The sequence below is a fragment of the Euprymna scolopes genome, chromosome 40 (assembly GCF_053919585.1).
Source record: "Euprymna scolopes isolate OS-2025 chromosome 40, ASM5391958v1, whole genome shotgun sequence".
NCBI lineage: Eukaryota > Metazoa > Mollusca > Cephalopoda > Sepiida > Sepiolidae > Euprymna > Euprymna scolopes.
This window is the reverse complement of record NC_136521.1, coordinates 22231561-22252188: the sequence shown is the minus strand read 5'-3', so window position 1 is coordinate 22252188 and position 20628 is coordinate 22231561. Positions and strand designations below refer to the sequence as shown.

At 35.2% G+C, this 20628-nt stretch overlaps 1 protein-coding gene across 4 annotated transcripts in view; it reads right to left on the bottom strand.

Annotated features, from left to right (window-relative positions):
• LOC145265423 (coiled-coil domain-containing protein 57-like) overlaps positions 1 to 20628 on the bottom strand; it is a 146831-nt gene that overhangs the window by 29413 nt on the left and 96790 nt on the right. For all 4 annotated transcript variants that reach the window (XM_080121253.1, XM_080121251.1, XM_080121252.1 and 1 more), the window contains one exon: positions 5658 to 5758. In XM_080121253.1, the coding sequence (XP_079977379.1) occupies positions 5658 to 5758 (101 nt within the window). The remainder of the gene's footprint in view (positions 1 to 5657; positions 5759 to 20628) is intronic.

Here is a 20628-nt window from a genome sequence, read left to right as displayed (position 1 = left end):
TGACGACACCACACTCTATAACAGACATGACAGGAAAACAAATGAACACATATCTAAAGAAATGGCAGAAGCACTAGAGGATGATCTCCAATCTGTAGTGGAATGGGGACATAAAATGGATGGTCACATTCAATGCTGCCAAGACAAAACTCGTTTCCTTCAATAATTACAAGAAACCTCTACCACCAATAACAATGGCCAATGACTATCTGAAAGTACATCCTTTAAACTCCTCGGCCTAATGCTCTCAGGAAACACGAGTTGGAACAATTACATCGAGAGTATCGCCAGGACCGTTGCGAAGAAGGTAGGTTCTCTCTATCATGCTAGAAAGATACTAACGCCTGAAAGTATCCCATACCTCTATAAGGCCACCATTCGACCATGTATGAAGTATTGTTGTCATATTTGGGCTGGTGCATCTACCACTAGTCTCTCGCTCCTAGACAAGTTCAAAATAGAGTCGCCAATCTTATAGGTCCTGAACTGTCATCTAAACTTCAGCTCCTGTCCCATCGACGAAATGTTGCATCCCTCTGCCTTTTCTACAAGTACTTTAACATTGAATGCTCTGACGAACTGCAAGCACTTCTGCCCCCTCGATGTAAGTACCCCGACAAACCCGACAAGCAGCTAAATCCCACTCCTTCACAGTAGAGATCCCTAGATGTAAGAGAGCCTTCTACTACAGTAGTTTATTCCCCAAGACAGCTAAACTTTGGAATTCCCTCCCGGGTCCCTGCTTCCCCAACTGTACTGACATGCAGAAGTTCAAGTGCAACGTAAACCGACATCTTGCTGCCCAACTCCCTACACAGTACCCCTGATGCCCATGTCCCTTATAGTAGCCCCCTACAACAAAGTGGCAATATGCCTTGCTTGGGGTGAAAATGTAATATATATACATATATATATATATATATATATATATATAGGAAATTTATTACTGTGAGTCCAGAATGAGTTTACATATTGTTTCAGCTAGAGGAAGATCCTCAAAAAGAGGAAATATCCAACTAGCATCGTCAGAATTCATAGATGAACTAAGTTATAATATCAAATAAGAATGGAAAAATCGTAGATGAAGGGGAGTTAGAAAAGAAGGGGGGAGTGGAAGGGAGAGGACGTTGGAATTTAAAGTAGTAGGAGTGTATATAATAAGAGAGGGGTTTATAATTAGATATTAATTATGTGTTAATTCTTATATACGTTTTTTTAGTTTATAACGGTTTAAAATTAAAAGACGCTATTCTTATTTATAACAGCATAAGTAACAGTTAATTTAAAGGATCACCATGGCAACAGGTTGGAGAGTTAATGTTAGTGGGCATGGTGTGGTGGGAGGAGGAAAGAACGGGTTGCAAATGGTGTTTAAAGTTATTTAGCCGGGCGGGGAGAGATTGAAAAATATTTATTGTTTATTATTTATAAAAAAGGAAATAAAAAGAGAAGGAAAATAGGAGGATAAATTAATGAATCATACGTTACAGGTTTATTTTGATAGTATAATGATAGGTAAGAATATCAGTAAGTTAATAAAATAATAAATTAAAAAATTATTAAGTAAATGTTTATGATAAGTAAATAATACACACACACACATAAATACACATATACGCATCCACCTGTACAACTTATGGACACACATCAATGGGGGAAGAGCACATGCCTAAGTATATATAAAAACACAAATACGTAAACATATACATAAATATATATACACATACACACATACATATACATGCATATATATATATATATATATATATATATATATATATATATATATATATATATATATACACACATATGCATATATATAAATAAATAAATTAGCCAGGCAGGTAGAAATTATACGTTACAGATTTATTTTGATAAAATAAAATAGGTGAGAATGTCAGTAAGTAACTTAAATAATAGATTAATAAAATTAAGGAAAAATTTATGATAAGTAAACAACACACATACACAAATAAAAACACACGCATACATATGTACAGTATATGCACACGCGTCAATGGGGGAAGAGCATATGCCTGAGTATATAAATATATACACAAATACGTAAATATACACACACATATATATAAATACATATACATACATACAAATACACACACACATATGTATATATATATATATATATATATATATATATATATATATATATATATATATATATATATATATTAGCTGGGCGGGGAGGGATTGAAAAATATTTTTTTTTGTTTTTATAATTATTTATTATTTATTAATTTTTTAATTTTCGGGCGTTGTAGTTGAAAGAGAGAAGGAAAATAGGAGGATAAATTAATGAATTATAAGTTACAGGTTTATTTTAATAAAATAGAAATAGGTAAGAATATCAGTAAGTTAATCAAGTAATAAATTAATAAAATTATTAAGGAAATGTTTATGATAAGTGAATAAAACATACACACAAAAAATACACACACACACAAAAACACATGTAGAAGATAGGCACACAAATACAGATACGTATATATATATATATATATATATATATATAATTCATTTATTTAAACAATATTATAAGGTAATATAATATATACTGACTATATATTTTTAGTATTTATATATATATATATATATATATATATATATATATATATATATATATATATAGAGAGAGAGAGAGAGAGAGAGAGAGGACAAAAGATCAATAATTGTGAAATTATAAATCAGCTTCCAAATGAGAAACAAAGCAACATCAGAGTAAGTATACGGTCGTTTCGGAAACAATATCCATTTATTTATTCAATACTGATAAATAAAATATTTTTGGATACTGTCTTCTCATTAGCACAAAAGGGAGAATGGGAAGGGAAGACACCAAAATTAAACTGGCATATTGGAATGAATATGGTGGGTGGACCTTTATAGAAAAGCGGTCCCAGAGTGGTTTCTTTATAGTCTTTAAGTAGATTTATGGATGTGTAATATTTCATGTTAATCTTATCTTTGAGCACAAAATTTCAAACAAGGAATATTTCTTAATATGATAATATATATATATATATATATATATAAATTTTTATATTTATTTATTTATATATATGTGTATATATCTTCTACATTCCTTTGCTTTAATACACCAAATACTATGCATCCTTCTATTAAAATTTCACCTCTTTTTAATCACCCCCATCACTCCCCTTTAGTTTCAATAACCTTCCCCTGGTTATATAATTGCCATACCATTTCCCTACTTTTTATTTTGTTTTTTCCTTCACCCTTAATGTTTTTATATTTTATTTATCTTCTTTCTGTTTTATTTTACATTTACATTTTAATGTATTCTAAACTAGATGTCACATTTCCCTATATCTGTAATTTAGCTCCCTTCCTCTCATCTGACAAGAAGAATTAGGCTTCAAAATACCTAAGTATAAAAATCGTAATAACCCCTTTTTCTATATGATTTTTTCCTTATTGAACTTACAAATAAATTCAAATATACCTTGATTTATTTTTTGTTTTAAATTTCATTTTATGTAATGCACCAGCCTCATAAGTTGAGCATTATATATCCTAATAAGTCCCTAGATAAAGAATCTATCCATATTCATATTTGAGATATATATATATATATATATATATATATATATATATATATATATATATATATATATATATATATATATGAATAAAAATGGCTGCCGGAATAAACACCACACATTTTTTTCTATCTAAGCAAAAAGCATGAAAAGAGTCAGTATTGATATAATAATAAGCTCAGGAATGAGAGTTCAATAGAAACGTTTTAATTTGAATAAAATAAAATATGCATCAAGTGCACTTGAAACCAAATCACAACGTAATATTAGGAAAATAAACAAATATTTTACTTGTTTCAAATTTATTACAAATATATTTCAGTGTGTTGTTTGTTTCCTTTTTTTCCTTTTTTTTCCTTGCCATGTTGTAAATTTGGAGAAAGAAGTCTGTATAGAGCAGCGTATTGTATCTGGCTGTTGATATTTTGAAATGTTTGAACTGCGTGTAGGTAACGCAAAATAATAATAAGTTTTTATTTCTGCATAATGAAAAGAATCTATGAAAAATGTACCAAAATTTGAACATGCTGGAGGAACTGTTTTGTATGAAAATAAATATTTGGATCTTTGAATATAACTATACTGTTGTTCTTTTATATATATATATATATATATATATATATATATATAGTTCAAAATTTTGTTGAAAATTCAAAGACTCACGTTTTCTTTTTTATAACCTTCATTTATTTCCTGGATTTTTCCATTACAGCCGTTTCATTAATGCGTTAGCAATTTTACAATTTATGTTTCCGTAAAAATATCCTATATATATATATATATATATATATATATATTAGGTTTTTTTAGAGGAAAATAACTGGCAAAATAAAAGCATAAAATTATAATAAAAAGTTTGCAATTTTTAGCAATTCTATACTTTTATTTGCTTTGAATATACTTTTCTGACAAAAAATTGATATCGTTTTCTTTTTTTCGATTACAAGCTTGTATTTTTATATCTTCTGCTGATCCATTTAATAAATTGTCTCTCAAACAAAAAAATTATGCTTGCTGAAACTTTTTGCTTTTGAAACTGAATTCATATATATATATATATATATATATATACTTTTGATTATAAAAATATATATGTATATGAAAAAATTTTCCAGTTAGCACAATAAATTGAGCTTGATGAAAATGCTTTTCCACTTTCAGTAGTGAACATTCCAAAGCAAATATATATTTATTTTACATTCGTAATATTTTATTGGGTCTTACATGTGTTTCGTTGAATGGCGGAAAAACACTAAAACAGTAGAGACAGTTTATATGTTCCTCAGAAAAAACAAACCGTTGGAGATTTTTCTTTTTTCTTGGATTAAAGAGGATGGAAATTGGTGAAAAGAAAAGGAAATCCTTAAAAAACATGAGATTCATAAAAACTTATTAAAAATATAATTGGAAACTTTCTGAAGAAAAATCTGTACAAATTTTAAGGCCATGAGGATATAATAACATTTAAAGTGTTTGAATTCTTTTCAACAACTTTCATTCTCTTTAATCCTAGAAAAAAAAATCTCCAACTCTTTGTTTTCTTTTCAAGGAACATATAAACTGTTTCTAATGAGTTGTTTGGTATTTTTCCACCATTCAATGAAACGCGTGTAAGACACAAAATATTATGAATGAAAAATTAATATATTTTTGGATTTGGGATGTTCACTATAAATATATATATATATATATATATATATATATATATATATATATATATATGATGAAAATGATGGAAATAGTATTCCGACAAAATAGAGAAAATAAAAAGGAACAAACCGTATTATGTGTTCATCAACGTTTCGTCTTTATTTCGAGACTTCCTCTGGATGAATGAGATTTAGAAACAAAAAATACCAGTACAAAATATTTGATCAAATATTTTGTACTGGTATTTTTTGTTTCTAAATCTCATTCATCCAGAGGAAGTCTCGAAATAAAGACGAAACGTTGATGAACACATAATACGGTTTGTTCCTTTTTATTTTCTCTCTCTCTCTCTCTCTCTCTATATATATATATATATGTATATATATATATTCAAATAATGCACATTTTTATGGAATTGAATGAATTTACCTTTTCCGCAGAAACTTTCAAACTTTCTTCTAGGAAATTAATACGAAGTTGCTGTTTTCTAGCATTCACCAATAATTCAGTTTTTTCTTTTTTCAATTCACCTGAGAAACAGAATTTAATAAAAATAAAATCACAACAAAATTTGCAATAAAAAGTGTATCAAATCAAATTGTTACAATAAAAACCATTAATAAAAAGGTGAAATGATAATGAAATCATCATAATTATAACTTTTTTTTTTAACACATGTAGCACCACTTATCAAGGCCCGGAGGCCACTCGAGGATAAGGGTTAATTAGTATGCATTAGTCATTGCGATTATAGCATAGTAAACATGAGTAGTGGGAATTTTGTAAATTGGTTTACTTAGGGGGACGGTTGATCAAGAACTTGTTTACATTGGACTTGAAGACAATTAGATTGTAGTCAGCTGGAAAGAAGGCAAATGTTCCACAGGCGCGCAGTTCTAAGAAAGAAGCTTTGTTCATGGAATCTACATTTAGGTTTAGTCACAGATAAAGAGTGTGGGAAATTGTTGATAGTGGTTTTGGCTAGACGAGTGTTTTTTGTGGAAGTTTGGCGAGAGGGGACTATAGATAGATTGAAGCTCGGATGAGCACTTGCCATGAAAATAATGATTAAGCAGAGACAGGCTTGCAATGTCTCTTTTGTGGGAAAGAGGTTGCTGGGAAGAGAAAAGGGCATCCGCCACTAAGCTACAAAGTCTATTTTGAACTCGGTCAAGACAGGATAACCTGCTTCTAACAGCTCCTGGCCAGATGTGGCAACACTACTCCATCATTGGCTGAACCTGGCTTTTATATAGATAGAGATGTCACTACACAAGGGAGAGAGCGTCAGAAAAAAAATGTATATATATATATATATATATATATATATATATATATATATATATATATATATATATTTGTTTTCACATGTGACAACACGATCTTTAACAAATTCATCCGTGCAATTCTGAACACCACCGCCGAATCGACATGCCACACTACAAACAAATACTGTTGAATCGACACACACGTTCCCAAACAAAACAAAACAATCTCGCTGAATCGACATGCCACGATACGAAAATCCAATGACACATTATTAAAGAAGAGTATTTCAAAACCCATAAATCACTTATTGGCTTGTTCTTTTCATAGCCCTTGGGCGAAACCAAATCGTCACATTGGGGTAAGATGGGTGTAGTTCATTAGTGGACTTAATTTGTAATTGAAAGGTCTTGGGTTCGCTTTTCACCGCAGGTAGGCCAACTCATATGCTTGTACGCTTTCACGCATGTTCGGCACTGCATCAGGAGTGAGATATCTACTGGAGCAGTAGAAGGATCCCACCATTTTTCCAGCAACCATAGCAATGGATTTGATATACGTGTTCTATTTCAGATCAGGAGTAAAGGTCAAGCTCAGAAGTATGTCAAAACATGAAGCCTCGCCAAGACGAGAGCCATTCATTTCAACTGATGACAGCTGGGCATCAGAGTGTTGAAGATAGAAGCTTGGTTTCAGATGCATTAAAAGTAACCAGACACTTTTTTCCCAATGTACCACGTGCTCAAGATCAGAGGAGAGAGTCAGAGAGAACTTGGTTGCCTACGGTCTTTGAAGTGCTACCATAGATGGTAGTGTCGTCAGCATAAATATCTACAAATGATGTAAGGGTGTGATTTGGAAGATCATTGATGTATGTTACATATGGAGTAAACACGAGTTATCTCCCCTTGAATTAGTAACTGCCACTGTCACTCTTGACTGCAACCTCCCACTACCGTTGAGTGACACTCTTTTTAGTAGTAAACTGCTTTGTTTCTATTCAGTGTAAATAAATTCCTCGTTACGATACCATGTGCGTTTCGTCTCTTCAATGAATGTTTCACTAACAAATTACTAACATGATTCTAACTAATATTCACCTGTATCAACCCATAATATAAAATGGTGTCAGGATAAAACATCGAACCGTCAACACTCACAGCCGTATATCAATATCTTCTCGAAAAAAAAAAAAATGGAATTTTTACCACATCCAAAAGACTTAAATTTTTCTTCGGATAATCTCAGACAGGAATGGGAAACTTGGAAAAACCAATTTCAATTGTTCCTGCAAGCTACAGAGTCGGACAAGAAACCGGAGAAGGTAAAAACTTCAATATTGCTGACCTGTATAGGAAACGGAGGAAGAAAAATATATTATACGTTCAACTTTAAAAATGATGATGAGAAGCTAAACTTGAAAAAAGTAATAGAAAAATTTGACGTGCACTGACAACCTAGAAAAAACCTGACGTTTATCACATATCGATTTCTCACGTGCAAACAGAAAGAAACACAGAGATTTGATGAGTACGTCACGGAATTACGACAAAAGGCGAACAAATGTGAATTTGATGACCTCACTGAAAGATTAATAAAAGACATTCTAATTTGTGGTGTTAACGACAACATGTTGAGAGAAAGAATGTTCAGAGAACCTTCACTGGATTTACAGAAGGCGATACAAGCAGGCCTGAGTGCTGAAGAAACGAAGAGACACTCCAAGATAATGGCTACATGCGAGACAGAAAATATTTCAACAATTCGCAATCCAAAGAAAAACAAGTTGTCTTCCAACGTCATGTTCAAACATGAAGACAAAAAGCCCGCCAAAACACAACAATGGATTGAAACATGTACCTACTGCGCTGGGTCACATCAGAAAGTAAACTGTCCAGCATACAATAAAAACTGGACAAATTGCGGTAAAAAAGGACATTTCGCTCGAATGTGTCGAACAAAAAAGGAAAAACCATACAATGTCGGACATTCATACAATTCAGATCACGTGGAGCAAAACCATTTTAACATGGACGCCATATTGAAAAAAAATGTAGACACACTACAAATGGACAAATGGAAAGTAAAGATTCGAGGCAACGAAACACTCATCAACTTCAAAATCGATAAAGATGCTGAAGTAAACGTATTACCAACAAAGCCAGAATTAAAGAAAACCTATAAAATTAACCGCATACAACTGTACGCAAATTCCCATGATAGGGAGCTGTGTTATACAATTACAAAATAAAAATATAAAAGTAAGTTCGCATTTCATTGTGGTGAATACATATGCAAACGCAGTAATTGGCGCAGAAACAGCGGAAGAGCTAGGACTGATGAAAAGAACGTATGAAATAAACAAGACGGAGATAGAAACATTAAAAGAAGAAAATAATCACGAAAAGTTGTCCGTTTTGCAAATGCGCAAGGATAACTTTGAGGAGAAATTGCAGACGCTGGCAAGAAACCTTGAAAAAGAACGGCAGACACTTTTTAACCTACAAAAGAATCGCAAAAAGTTGCAGATGGAGAAGATACAAAACTCAAAGCCATTGATAACTGTAACCCCAGCGCCTTCTCAAGTCTTAGCAGAAAGAAACATTCAAACAATTAAAAGAACATTAAAGAAATCGTTTGAAAGTAGACAAGACCCATACCTAGCAATGTTAACGTTACGGACTTCACCATTAAAAAATAAAACCCCATCACCAGCCCAACAGTTGATGAAAGAACGCTAAGGACAAATCTTCCAAATATCATGCATAACAAAACAATGAAAAAGCATGAAATAAATAAAAAGTTCAAAGAACTACCAAAACTAAAGAAAGACGATACTGTCCATATTCTTTCATAAGAAAAATGGAATCTAAAAGGTAAGATTGTGAAAAAATTAAAAGAGTCTCGTTCATATCTAATAAAAACAGAACAAGGAAAATATGTACGGCGTAACAGACGTCATATTTTAAAAACAAAAGAAAATCAAAAGTTTAAAGTCAGACATGACTATGAAAACATATTTAACCAAGAAAATAGTCAAAAACAAGTCGTATCAAAAACAAGCTCAGAAAACAAAATAATACCAAACTCCACAAAGAAAGGGAGACCAATTAAACGTCCAGCTCGATACAGAGACTAAATGAGAAAACTTTAAAAATAAAAATACTTTTATTTTTAAGTAAAAAAAAAAAAAAAACGGAGATGTTACATATGGAGTAAACACAAGTTATCTCCCTTTGACTTAGTAACTGCCACCATCACTCTTGACTGCAACCTCCCACTGCCATTGAGTGACACTCTTTTTAGTAGTAAACTGCTTTGTTTCTATTCAGTGTAAATAAATTCCTTGTTACAATACCATGTGCGTTTCGTCTCTTCAATGAACGTTTCACTAACAAATTGCTAACATGATTCTAACTAATATTCACCCATAATATAAAAATGTGGATCAGGAAGAGAGTTGGGCCCAGGATGGACCCCAGCATTAATACTGAGAGCTTTTGATTTCTGCCCATCAACCACTACTCTTAAGAACCTATCAGAGAGAAATGATTTAATAGTTGAGAAGACATTTCCAGCTATACCATAGCTGGAAATCTTGTGAAGTAGACCTTTATGCCATACCTTATTAAACGCACAGGAGACTTATTGGTCTGTACTGAGAGGGAGATGAGTGATCACCAGAATTCTTAAATACAGGACATACTGATGAGACTTTCCACGGTGTTGGGAAGCATTTCTCCTTAAGACAATACTTAATAACTTTGTAAGTATGGGCGCTAGTTCTGGTTGAAGCTTTTTGAGCACTATAATTGGAATGGCGTCAGGGCCAGTTGCTTTACTGGAATCAAGGTTTTTGATGAGCTTGGCAACATCATGTACAGATATTTGTATGTCACATAGTGTGTTTTCTGATATATGAGGAAATACTGGGGGTTGGCAGCATTGGTCGTAAAGGGCAGAATTAGCTGCAAAGTTTTTGGCAAAGAGTTTGGCTTTGTCTGATGCTGACGAGATTACCTCAGGTCCATTGATGATAGTCGGGATAGAGCACACACTTCTGTTCAGGAGTCTGTTTGCTATTTGCAAAAAACTGATGGGAAGCAAGCCGCTGCTCAGCTACCTTGGTCCTGACGGACTGAGCATACAATTCTCTTGCCTTCTTTATTACATTTTACAGTTGGTTTTAGTCTCAGTACATCTACTACATTGGTAGCTTTGGAAAAAGTGATTTTTGTGTGCAATGGCAGCAGCATATTCTGGGGAGAACCATGGCTGGCTGTTGGGTTTTGCTGGAACTTTTTTGAGGGTATGAAACTGTATATACCTATAATTAACCATTCCATCCTTTTTAAACAAGGAATACAGAGGTAGATCTGATACAAATCTACAGAAGCTATTCCAGTAAGCCATAGAGTATCGATATACTGTATGATGGAGAGGTATGTCTGAGGATGTATTACATTTTGTTTTTATCTGAACTTATACAACAGAGTGGTCGGAAGATCCCAGTGGAGACAGAATGGAAGATGAATATAGCTCAGGGCAAGTTGTGAGAAAGAGGTCTAGGAGACTTCCATACTGACTGTCAGGGTCAGAAACACAGGTGGATTCTTGAACAATCTGAGTGAGGTCATAAGCAATAGAGAAATCGTGGCAGAACCTTCCCTCATCATCGATCTTGTTTGAGTGAGTTAACCATTCCACATTGTGAACCTTGACGTCTCCACAGACGTGAATGTTAGCTGAGGGGTATGCAGACAGGATATGGTCGATTTTCTCAGATATGCTATTAAAGATAGTAACTCCACTGTTGTGGGGGCGATAGAGTGCAAATATAAACGCAGTAGTGTGAGCAAGTGCAACCCGGAAGCACATGTAGGATAAGTTAGGATCTTCACTAGAGATGTCCCTACCACATGGAAAGTCGTCTTTAATGTAGGCACATACTCTATGCCCATGGCGATCTTGGGGGTCGGATTTAGAAGTTAAGTAAGTGTATCCTTTAATTACAAATTCATCTAGGGAAGTAGTCGGTCCAATGCCTGTTTTGCTTAGGAGTAATAGGTCTGGTTTAGCTTCCTGTAATAGAGTTTGAACCTCTGGAAGGTTGGAATGTAGACCCCTGATGTTGGAGAAGGAGACATGGAAGTAGGAGATTTGGGTTTGATTGAGTATTTTTTCTGGAAACCTTTCATGATTGAGATTTGGGATTTGTGGAATAGGTTGACAGACTTGCATAGAGCGGGGCAGAGAGGGAAGGTAAGAGAAAAAGAAACGAACAGTCTATTCGACATTCTATTGAGTTATTTGACTTATTTCAACCAAATCCAAAAGGAACACAGAAGCAACAAAAGAATGAGGAAATCAATTTATCTATGCTGTTCCATCGAGATATGCAACTTCTTCTGAATTATCTGAATGCTTTTTTTTTGTTTAGGTCAACCTGCAGACGTCCAAACAAGCTGTTGATCTTTGAATGATTATTCCTCATTTGAGCCACAGAGATCCGATTCTAGCATATATTATCAACGGAAATTTAAGTCTACCTTCTAAATAAATTTTTCATCCATTTTTATTCATTTGATATTTGGATAAAAAAAATAAAAATCTAAAATGTCTAATTAAAATAATTGTCAAAGTTTTTGTTTTAAATCAAACCCTAAAGTTTTATGAGGAACAGAGGGATTATATTAAGTTTTTACTACTTTTGGGATTTGGTTGGTTGTTTTTGTTTTACGGCATATCAACCCTTTTTGGGTTATTTAATGCTTAATTCAAAGATTTTGAAGAAAAATTTTTTTAATAGAATATATTTGTTGTTTTCAAGTCGGTTTCTATTTAACCCATAGTTGGGACCCTACCAGGTACTACCACTCCGGGTCAGAGTGGATCTGGGAGCAATGGTAATTAAAAGGTGGCTCCACACTCCCCAAAGCCCACAAACTGGGGCCTCACCACTGGATATAGTTTAAGGTCATATCCAGGACCCCCATTGAGGGACTTTTACCCTCTGCAGGGGGGCAGTCAGTGTATTCTAATGCCCCACCGACAGGGCCATACTTTTGGGATTTAATTCCTGGTATTAAATGTACATATTATTAAGTGTGTGTGTGTATATATATATATATATATATATTTGTTTATCAAATTTTTCAAAATGATTTTCAAAATTCATAAAAACCAAGTTAAAATCAAAATAACCAATAGTTGCCGAATCTGTCATTAAAAGTCATTAAAGAAAACAGAGTTGTTGATTTAAATGTTACTGCCGTGAAAACACACCACACACACACACGGCGAAATTTAAATCGACAACTCTATTTTCTTTAAAGGCAGATTTGGCAACTATTGGTTATTTTGAGTTCAATTTAGTTTTGTAAATCATCATAAAGGGACTGACACCCGAGCAGCATTTGCAAAATGTGAAAATTTATTTTTAAAATCATTTTGAAAAATTTAATGAATGAATCATATTACAAAATGGACCTGTCAATTTGCCAGCTTGTTCGTGCGATTCAACCCCACTAGATTATTTTGGGGGGTGATATGTAAAGTGCCATGGTATGCTGATAAACCAGACACAGTGAACGACTTGGAAGACAAAATTCAACGTGTTGTTGCTGAAATAGTCTTAGAGTAAGTTAGGATCTTCTCTGGAGATGTCCCCACCACATGGAAAGCCTTCTTTAATGCAGGCACATACTCCTTTATCTTTTAATTACAAACTCATCTAGGGTAATAGTTGGTCCAATGTCAGTTTCGCTTAGGCGTAATAGGTCTGGTTTAATCTCCTGTAATAGAGTTTGAACCTCTGGAAGGTTGGAACGTAGACCCCTGATGTTGAAGAAGGAGACATGGTAGTGGGGGTCTACGTTGGTAGTTGGAATTCTGGGTTTAATCGAGTATTTTTTCTGGAAACCTTTCATGATTGAGTTTTGGGATTTGTGGAATAGATCGACAGGCTTGCTAAGAGCAGGGCATAGAGGGAAAGTAAGAGAGAAAAATAAAGGAAGAATTATTTTGGTTTTTGTAACACATGAAAAGGTAAAGCCTTAACAATTACCCACTAATATAGCATCAAGAGGCTCTACCAGAAGCTACTGCATGGTCCAGAATCCATTCACCAAATGGCAATACAGCAGCCTCAGTACTTTGCACCTCCTTAGATGTTAATACAAGGTTTGGGTCCCTGACTACCAGGCGAATAACGTCAGCCCAGTTAAAATGTTTACCTCCAGCACCCTTACTAGTGACATGGCCACAAGGATAGACAAAGAAACAGAATTTCCAACATTTCTGGCGACTGTTCCCACAAAATACTGCCAACTTAGAATACAACTTTTTCTTCTCCCTTTGTCAGAAAAAGACTGAGGGATAAATAAGGAGAAGCGAGAGTAATAAGAGCTGCTGATAATGCATCCACAATGTATTGTCTACTTTCCATTAACAGAAAAAAAAATGATTAAAGGGACTAATATTTACTTAGTATAAGTCCGTAGCTCTCTTTGAAATTAAAGATATTATTTGAAGATACCTTCCTCTCCCATATTTACGCATGAATTTAAAAAGTGGAATAAAATAATTAAATCCCTTGAGTAAAAAAAGAGAAAAGGAATTCACTTTAGTTTAAAAAACAATAAAACTTATGAATTTTTAAGTCTGCTAATTAACAAGTTTTTAGTACTTGAGACTGTCTGGACATTACTCTGCATTGTTTTTTTCAGGTTCTCAAATAAAAATTTCTTAAGAATGCTCGTCACCAGTTTTGTGGGCGACATTAGTTATAGTTCTTTAATAAACTCCATCATGAGTGTTGTGGGCGACATTAGTCCGAATACTTACGACCAGTGTTATAGACAGATAAGTATACAGAAAAAACAAAATTCTGTATTTAGTGAAAATAAGATATATTGAAAAAGAAAAACAAATGCAATGGAAAAAAAAAGTTATTGCATTTTATCAAAATTTCAGAATACTTAATATATATATATATTTTTTTTTTACAAGGTGGTCACCACTTATCAAGGTCCGGAAGCCACTCAGGGATAAGGGTTATTGTAAGTATAGTATGTTAGTGTGGATATTTAAAGTGTCTACTTAAGGGGGTGGTTCATCAGGAATTTGCTTACGTTGGACTTGAAGACATCCAAGTTGTAGTCAGGAGGAAAGCAGGCAGACGAAACAGAGTTCCACAGGCATGCAGTTCTAAGAAAGAAGCTTTGTTCATGGAATCTACGTTTTGATTTGGGCATAGATAAAGAGTGGGGAAAGTTTTTGACAGTGGATTCAGCTTGATGGGTGGTTTTTGTACAAGATTGGCGGGGGGACCAGAGATTGGAGTTCAGACGAGCACCTGCCATGGAAATAACGATAAAACAAAGATAGGCCTGCAATATCTCTTCTGTGGGAGAGAGGTTGCAGGGAAGAGAAAAGGGCATCCCCCACTAAGCCACAAAGTCTATTTTGTACTCTGTCAAGGCAGGATAGGCTGTTTTTAGCAGCTCCTGCCCAGATATGGCAGCAGTATTCCATCCTTGGACGTACTTGGCTTTTATATAGATAGAGAATTGCATCAGTAGTGAGATATCTTCTGGAGCAGTAGAAGGATCCCACCATCTTTCCAGCGACCTTGGCAACAGACTTGATGTACGTGTTCCATTTCAGATCAGGAGTGAAGGTCAAGCCCAGAAGCTTGTCAAAACATGGGGCTTCTCCTAGACGAGAGCCATCCATTTCAATTGATGCCAGATGGGGATAAGAGCGTTGATGATAGGAGTTTGGTTTTAGATGTATTAAAGGTAACCAGCCACGTCTTCCCCACTGAACCACTCGTTCGAGATCAGAGGAGAAAGAATCAGAGAGCTTTGTCTTTACAGCCTTTGATGTGTTGCTGTAGATGGCTGTGTCATCAGCATAGATGTCAATGAATGATTTAAGTATGTGTTTAGGGAGATCGTTGATGTAGATCAGGAAGAGAGTTGGCGCCAGGATGGACCCTTGAGGGACTCCAGCATTAATACTGCAGGCCTCTGATTTTTGTCGATCAACCACTACTCTTATGAGCCTATCAGAGAGAAATGATTGAATGATAGAAAGAATATTTCCAGTTATACCATAGCTGTAAATCTTGTGAAGTAGGCCTTTACGCCATACCTTGTCGAAGGCCTTTGATATTGTTGTGGTGGCACACATTCATTTGCATATGTGGATAGTAATTACACATAAATAGGAAGACTCAGTTAGTCTGAGTGTGTGTTCACCAGAAGCCACCGAAGGCCGCCAAGAGCAGATATGTTTCTCCAGCAAAGACTCTCTTATTTGACACCATTATGTAAATATCCTGTAAATATACCTTTTCCTAATACACTTCTTATTTGATCTACCTTTGTTCGTTGAGTCGTCATTTGTATTGCTTTCTACGTTTCTGGTTTCAACCTGCAAAGTTAACAGATATGTCAAGAGCAATTGCCCTGGAAAGGAAGCCTTTGTCAAGAGATTCACTAATCCTATGAGATATAACCGTTAGCACATCTGCGGTAGATCTTGCAGAGCGGAAACCATATTGCATGTCACTAAGAAGGTTATTTCTGCTGAGGTGGTTGACTATTTCTCTATTTAATATGGATTCCAGCAACTTACTCATGACATACAGGAGACTTATTGGTCTGTACTGAGAGGGAGATGACTTATCACCTGAGTTCTTAAATACAGGGCACACTGATGAGGTTTTCCAAGGTGCTGGAAAGCACTTCTCCTTAAGGCAACGCTTAAACAGTTTCATAAGTATGGGAGCAAGTTCTGGTTGAAGCTTTTTTAACACTATAATTAGGATGCCGTCAGGGCCAGTAGCTTTACTGGAATAACAAGGTTCTTGATTAGCTTGACGACCTCATGCACAGATATTTGTATGTTACCTAGCGTTTTCTGTGTTATAGGAGGAAATATGAGAAGTTGATAGCCTTCGTCGCATAGGGTAGAATTAACTGCAAAGTTCTTGGCAAATAGTTTGGCCTTGTCTGAAGCTGAGGAGATGACCTCTGGTCTGTTGATAGTGGTTGGGATAGAACGCAAACTTCTGTTCAGGATCCTATTTGTTATTTGCCAAAACTGGTGGGAACTAAGCCGCTGATCAGCTACTTTGGAATTAACAGACTGGGCATATAGCTCTCTTGCATTTTTTATTACTCTTTTACAGTGGTTGCTGGCGTTCCTGAAAGCAGCTTTAGTCTCAGTGCATCTATTACGTTGGTAGCTATGGAAAAAGTGATTTCTGTGCGCGATGGCAGCAGCACATTCTGGGGAGAACCATGGCTGGCTGGTAGGTTTTTGTTGGAATTTTTTAGATAGTATGAATTAGTTTATGCCTACAATTAACCATTCGGTCAGGTCTGATACTATAGAGGACACATCAATTTTAAACATGGAATGCAGAGGTAGATCAGATATAAATGTACGGAAGCTATCCCAGTCAGCCATGGAGTATCGTATACAGTACGGTGGAGGGGTACGTTTGGGGACTTATTACATTTCATTTTTATCTTAACTGATATGACGGAGTGGTCGGAGGATCCTAGATGAGAATGAACGGAACTTGAACATAGCCCAGGGGAAGTTGTGAGAAAAATGTCTAGAAGGCTAGCATATTGACCTGTAGTATCAGGCACACGGGTGGGCTCGCGAACAATCTGAGTGAGGTCATAAGCAATAGCAAAATCATGACAAAACCTCCCCTCATCGTCTGTCTTATTTGAGTGGGTCAGCCATTCCACGTTATGAACGTTGAAGTCACCACAGATGTGGATGTTAGCCATGGGGTGTGCAGACAGGATGTGGTCTATTTTCTCAAATATGCTCTTAAAGATAGTAACTCCGCTGTTGTGGGGCTGATAGAGGGCAAATATAAATGCAGTGGTGTAAGCAAGTGCAACCCTGAAGCACATATAAGGTAAATTAGGATCTTCTCTAGAGATATCCCTGCAACATGGGAAGCCATCTTTAATGTAGGCACATATTCCATGCCCATGACGATCTTAGGGGTCAGATTTAGATGTTAAGTTAGAGTATCCGTTAATTATGAACTCATCTAGGGAAGTGGTCGACCCTATTCCAGTTTCGCTTAGAAAGAATATGTCCGGTGTCGTCTCCTGTAGTTGGGTTTCAACCTCTGGAAGGTTGGAACGTAGACCCCTGATGTTGGAGAAGGAGACCTGGTAGTAGGGGTCTATGTTGGAAGATGAGGTTCTAGGTTTATTCGAGTTTTTTTTCTGGAGATATTTCATGTTGAGGTTTTGGGATTTGTGGAACAGGTCGGCATACTTTGTTAGAGCAGTACAGAGAGGGAAAGTAAGAGAGAAAAAGACAGGAAATTTTATTTTTGTAGCACATGAAAAGGTAAAGCCGTAACAATTACCCACTAGTATGGCATCGAGAGGCCCCACCAGAGACTACTGCATGGTCCAGAGTCCATTCACCAAATGGCAATACAGAAGTCCCAATACTTTGCGCCTGCTGATAGGACAGCCTCCTTAGTGTTTAATCCAAGGTTCGGGTCCCTGACTATCAGGCGGATAACGTCAGCCCAGACAAAATGTTTACTGGAGCACCCTTACTTGTGACATGGCCACAAGGATAGACATAGAGACAGAAAAATTTCTGACATCTCAGACTACTGTTTACCAAGTACTACCGACCTTTAAAGCAGCTTTTTCTCCACCCTTTGTCAGAAAAATTACTCATTTGCATGAGGACTGAGGGACAAAAAAGGAGAAGCGAGAGTTACTGGATCTGCCGATAACACATCCACTGTATTATCTACTCTCCATTAAAAAAAAAAAAAAAAAAATGGGAGGAATGGGTACAAGGGACTTATTGATATCTACTTAGTAAGAGTCCGGGGCTCAATTATCAATTCAGGACGCTTTTGATGATAATCTCCCTTCCCATATTAATGGGTGGATGTTTTGGCATTATATATCTCGAGTTTGAATAATTCGAGCTTCACCTTATAATTAAAATCCAATAATTAACTTTTATCAATTTGTGAAGTCGGCTTAATATTAATTTACATTTGAGTTTAGATAATTATTCAAGATTTTAATTTGGGAGGTTCTCGTTTCCATAGGTGACTTTTTTTTTTTCTTTCCGTTTTACATGTAACAAGACGATATTGGTTAACAGCATATTTGACGAAGATTTCAGAACAGAACAAAAAAAAGCAAAACAAGATAGGTAAAATTTGGTTACGAGTTTTTAAGTCAAAGCTGTAATAAGAAAACAGTTAGCGGTAATTAGTACAAATTAGGTGTATATATATATATATATATATATATAATAATAATAATAAATGCACATATTAAGCAATAAAATCAATATTTTTTTTAAAGTGCTCAATACGTATATAACACTATTGGTGTCATGAATGCATGCAGCGAGGTGCATATTGCAGAAGAGTGGGTGTTTGATCGGACGGGATAGAGGAGGAGGGGGCAGAAGAAGGGGTGTTGATGTCTGATTGGGATAAAACAGAAATGTCTATGGTCAGAAAGAGAAAAAAAATAATAATTGTTTTTATCTCATTGTCGTTATATATCTGTTAACATGAAAGGTTGTTTTTAAAACCTCTGTAGAAAGGTATGAAGAGATCCAGAGATCCTTAGCTGATTAAGGTTGACAACTTAGAATGGGGGTCAAGTGTAAGGGTTGCTGCCAAGCATTATTCAACCTGGAATGACTAATCACTCCTAATTTGATAATAAGTAAAAACCTCAGTACAAATTAATAGGATAAAACAGAGAGAGAGGTGTTGAGTGGACAAGATGAAGGGTAAGCTCTAAGAGGAAGAAAGAAAGGGTGTTTGTAACCACTCTCTGAAGGAGAGTTGGGGAAAAGGGGTTGGATTTAGAAAAAGCAATTCTAAAAAGAGAAGAGTCATAGCCAGCAAACTGAACGGCTGGGCTGGTCAAGCGCTGCCAATTTGGGAGCCCTCAGGGCCTGATGTTATGATGTTAACTAGCCTGTGTTAATGGGAAATCTGTGACTTTACTGGTCTGGTCTTACATTGTTTCACTGCTATAGTCAATCACCTCAATTTAGACAGTAGCTGTTATGAAGTAATGAAATTAATAAATAGTTTGTTATTGTTATAAACTGGAGTTCTGTTTGTTTGTGGTGAGGACTTTTCATTTTGCAGAAAACCGCAAGAACCAGCAGAGTGATTGATGTACCCGGAGACTACCTAAACAGGGTAGGAGACGATTCGATCGAGAGGCAAAGCGCCCCACCATGAAAACACAGTGGGTGAAGACGATCAACAGGCCAACTTGTGATGGGACAATGTACGATCAAAAGAACACCTGTCGTATCCAGTGGAATCCGACGAATTTAAGGTTATATATATATATATATATATATATTTTTTATAATTATTTTTTTACTATAATAATTAAATTATTTTAATAATTAAATAAAGCTGAATGTGTGTGTGTGTGTGTATGTCTGGTCACGAATAGGCTCCTATATGGTTGACTATTTTAAAAAACTGATTACATATAATGATGGAAAATGTATCAAGACACAGGAATAGGTATGTTTGATCTGGCAGAACAGTGGTTCATTAAAATTGTGGGGTCTACGTTTGCGCCTGGTCCACAAACTATGGAAATAAAAAATTAAAAAAAAAAACGTTTACAAGTGTTTTTGATATAGATGTACATAAGAATACTTTGATAAGTATGTTTTAACTTAAATAGGGATGGTATAATAAAATTGTGGAGTCTGCGTTCACGCCTGGCCTCCATAGACTGGAATAGGCACAAACTTTAATAAAGACTTTTAATATCTATCTGTGTAAGTATACTTTGATAATTATGTTTCAGTTTGAAGAAATATGGTATAATAAAATTATGGGGTGTTCGTTGACACCTGACCTCCAAAGAATGGAAATATGTCACAAAGTTTAACAAGGTTAGATCCACAAAATATTGTGATAAGTGTTTCAGTGTGAACAGGTATGGTATAATAAATTATGGGGTTTATCTATTTCATTTTTACTTTCATCATATTTTTCTTTGGTTTTGATACCCCCAAATTCGTAGCTATCTCTTTACAACCCTTCCTTTTCATAAACTATCAT